The sequence below is a fragment of the Anarrhichthys ocellatus genome, unplaced genomic scaffold (assembly GCF_004355925.1).
Source record: "Anarrhichthys ocellatus isolate YVR2014 unplaced genomic scaffold, GSC_Weel_1.0 scaffold12, whole genome shotgun sequence".
Classification (NCBI taxonomy): Eukaryota; Metazoa; Chordata; class Actinopteri; order Perciformes; family Anarhichadidae; genus Anarrhichthys; species Anarrhichthys ocellatus.
The window spans coordinates 1664366-1667461 of record NW_022280042.1 but is presented as its reverse complement, the minus strand read 5'-3'; the positions used below and the strand labels follow the sequence as shown (position 1 = coordinate 1667461).

General features: G+C 43.7%; 1 protein-coding gene across 1 annotated transcript in view; it reads left to right on the top strand.

Annotated features, from left to right (window-relative positions):
* Nucleotides 1-16: 16 nt before the first annotated feature.
* The window catches only part of LOC116386118 (R3H domain-containing protein 1-like), a 16844-nt gene continuing 13764 nt past the window's right edge, over nt 17-3096 (top strand). The window contains 6 exon segments of the mRNA XM_031852122.1: nt 17-811; nt 1550-1609; nt 1791-1931; nt 2096-2204; nt 2349-2444; nt 2832-2857. Of these exon segments, the coding sequence (XP_031707982.1) occupies nt 1560-1609; nt 1791-1931; nt 2096-2204; nt 2349-2444; nt 2832-2857 (422 nt within the window). The 5' untranslated portion in view covers nt 17-811; nt 1550-1559.

Sequence of the window (3096 nt, the reverse complement as noted above, 5' to 3'; positions counted from 1 at the left end):
TCACTTAAAATGAAGCCAGATGCTTTAATGATAATCAATGTCACTTCTCATCCTTATAATTATATCTTATACCAAAAATAAACTTTTTTTCTTTTTTTTGTTTTTCGTCAGTGCCCTCAGGTTTGTCCGAAAGCGCTCCCGCGTTGGAAATGATATCTCATTACGGGCCGATAATTGCCGTGATTCAGTTAATTGCGACGAGCTCAAGGTGTTAAGCAATTATACGGATTCCCACAGGCGGAGTAAAAGGTGTCCGCTTCGCCTCTGCGGAGCAACACCGCTGATGAGGCAGCCGCCAATTATAGCCACCAGACATGCCCCCCCCTCCCACCCATGGGTCCCATCCTTTTTGTCGCTCCTACATGGGCTTTTTTTTTTTTTTTTGGTGTCAACTTCGTTACCCGACCACTTCCTCATTTCTTAAATGGTTCAGCTGGCAGAGCTCACTGCTGCTGATACAAGCTGCCAGATTAATTTTTCTTCTTCCATATTGGTCACACCAATAACAACCACCAAATAGCAATGTCACCCTCAGACGTGTGGTCTGACATTTCCTTTTTTTTCTTCACAAATAGTTGAATGACGGGCGTTTTATCTTTAATTTGTGGCGATAACGGCCCGGAACGTATTATTAATATTCGTATGAATGACATTATATTCAGAAAATTAAGTTTGTAGCAGCTAACTTTTAGGGTGGAATCTCTGAACGTCATGTGTGTCTCTCTTGGTTAGATTCCAGTCAAGACTACACAGATTCAACTGGGATAGATCTCCACGAGTTCCTGGTCAACACGCTGAAGGGCAACCCCAGGTACGCTCCACACCCACACCTCAGAGACCCCCAGGAAGTCATCGTTTGAGCGTAAAGCCCCGGTCCCGCCTGGAGTACTGAATGCATAGTCTACCTTTACGGATATTGTACACTGTGATGTTTAGTCCTTTGTTCAGTGTTAAGTACTGGGTGTGCTGGTGGAGATGCAAGCATAGGCTATTTATTTATTTTACACACATGATTTATTCATCATGGAGTTTATTTTTTCTAAATCCTTGGTTCATGATACTGTTTTGACAAAAAAAACAGTAAATTGATTATTTGACCTGGAAGACGTTGAGATCCCTGACTGAGCTTGAATTGCCTCGGTAGTAAAGAAAAGAAAAAGTCCCCAGGGTTTGAGATGTAGTGTTCAGGGTTTGAGATGTAGTGTTGAGGGTTTGAGATGTAGTGTTCAGGGTTTGAGATGTAGTGTTTGGGACGTAGGGTTCAGGGGGGACATTGGGATCGGGCCTTAGAGTAGCTTGATCCCTGCTGGCTAGCATGCTAGCCGTTAGCTTTCTAGCTACAGTATTCACCAACTAGCCCTATGAAGACACAGAGATGGATTTTATTGTGCTACTTTCTGCTGTGACCGGGCCTTTAGGGAACTCACTACTACTATCTGATCATTGATTATGTTTCTTATGACCTAACAAGTAATAATTATTTTTATAAGTATTTTTGCGTTTCAGATGTCTCAAAAACAACCTCAATGTGTGTCATTTATCTATTTAGGGATCGAATCATGCTACTGAAGTTGGAACAGGACATCTTGGACTTCATCAGCAATAATGAGTAAGACACAATGATTTAGATATTATTTAGCAGCTGACCTTACTATTGCCTGTGGTCATGGAAGTCTCCTTTTAGTGTCTTTGGAAGTATGAAATATTGATCAACATTACAGAAGTAGTGGTGTTGGTGTAGAACAACAGACTTCTACTTATCCGTGAACCGCCTCGGTGTCTCCCTCCAGAAGCCATAAGAGAAAGTTCCCACCCATGACGTCCTACCACAGGATGCTGCTCCACCGAGTGGCCGCCTACTTCGGCATGGACCACAACGTGGACCCCAGTGGGAAGTCGGTGGTGATCAACAAAACCACCAACACTAGAATGTGAGCCCCTTGCACTACACTGTCCTGAATTTAAATGGTCGCAGCCCATCGATGGATCGGTAAAGTTTGCCTGTTGGTGAACATATGTTCGCTGTCAGCGTCTGCTCGAAATTAAGCCGCCGCTGAAAACTTGTGTATCTCCCCCTTTCCCCACTCACCGACAGACCCGATCAGAAATTCTCGGAGCACATCAAGGACGACAGGGCGGACGATTTTCAGAAACGCTACATTCTCAAACGAGACAACTCCAGCTTTGATCGCGAAGACAGCTCGGTAGGTGTTTTATTTTCGTGTGTGTGTGTGTGTGTGTAAGAATGTTTTTTTTTCTTTCTACCAAGCTGTCACTTTCATTTCTGACATGTTGGTAAGAGTGGGACAATCTGGCATCCCTGACATTTGTGTGTGTGTCCTCGCCAGATTCGAATGCGTTTAAAAGCTGACAAGAGGAGCAAATCGATGGAGGAGAGGGAGGAGGAGTACCAGCGAGCCAGAGAAAGGATATTCGCACATGATGTGAGAGCTGTTTGTGTAGGCGGGGGAGGGAGGAGGAGGGGGGGGGGCATGTTGCACAAATCTTTGTGTCGTCTCTATTCATGTGCAAATTCAGTCGCATTTCTCGCTACCAATTACCGCCGCTGGATTTATGAATTTATTTTTTTCTCTCTGATGTGGAGCCAAATCTATCGAGTCCAAATGTTACAACCAGACTTAGTTGAGCAGGTGCGCCGAGGTCCACGTCAACGCAGCGTCACATATCTTTACATGCAGTAAATAAAACTGACTGACGCTGTAGCTCAAATGATCATAATGCAGCTTTCAGCGAATGCAAAGAAGAAGAAAAATTATCTTGAAAATGCCAACAAGAACAAACTGAATTGTGATTTTCTTTTCCACCCACAGGGAGATCACTTCATACTAGATCGGAGGTAAGTAGTCCCATGATCAGTTTGCTTCACCTCTCACTGACTCGTGATTTTGCTCCCAAAAAAGGCTCCATCTACCAAGGATGATATATTGTCAGTTAATTGGCCAATAAGAGAGCTGAAGCTCTTCAGATGGCTTCTCCTTTTTAAATGATGTTCCATCCTGTTCTTTTTTTAAAATGGTGGATATCTCATTCTCTCTCTCTCTCTCTCTCTCTCTCTCTCTCTCTCTCTCTCTCTCT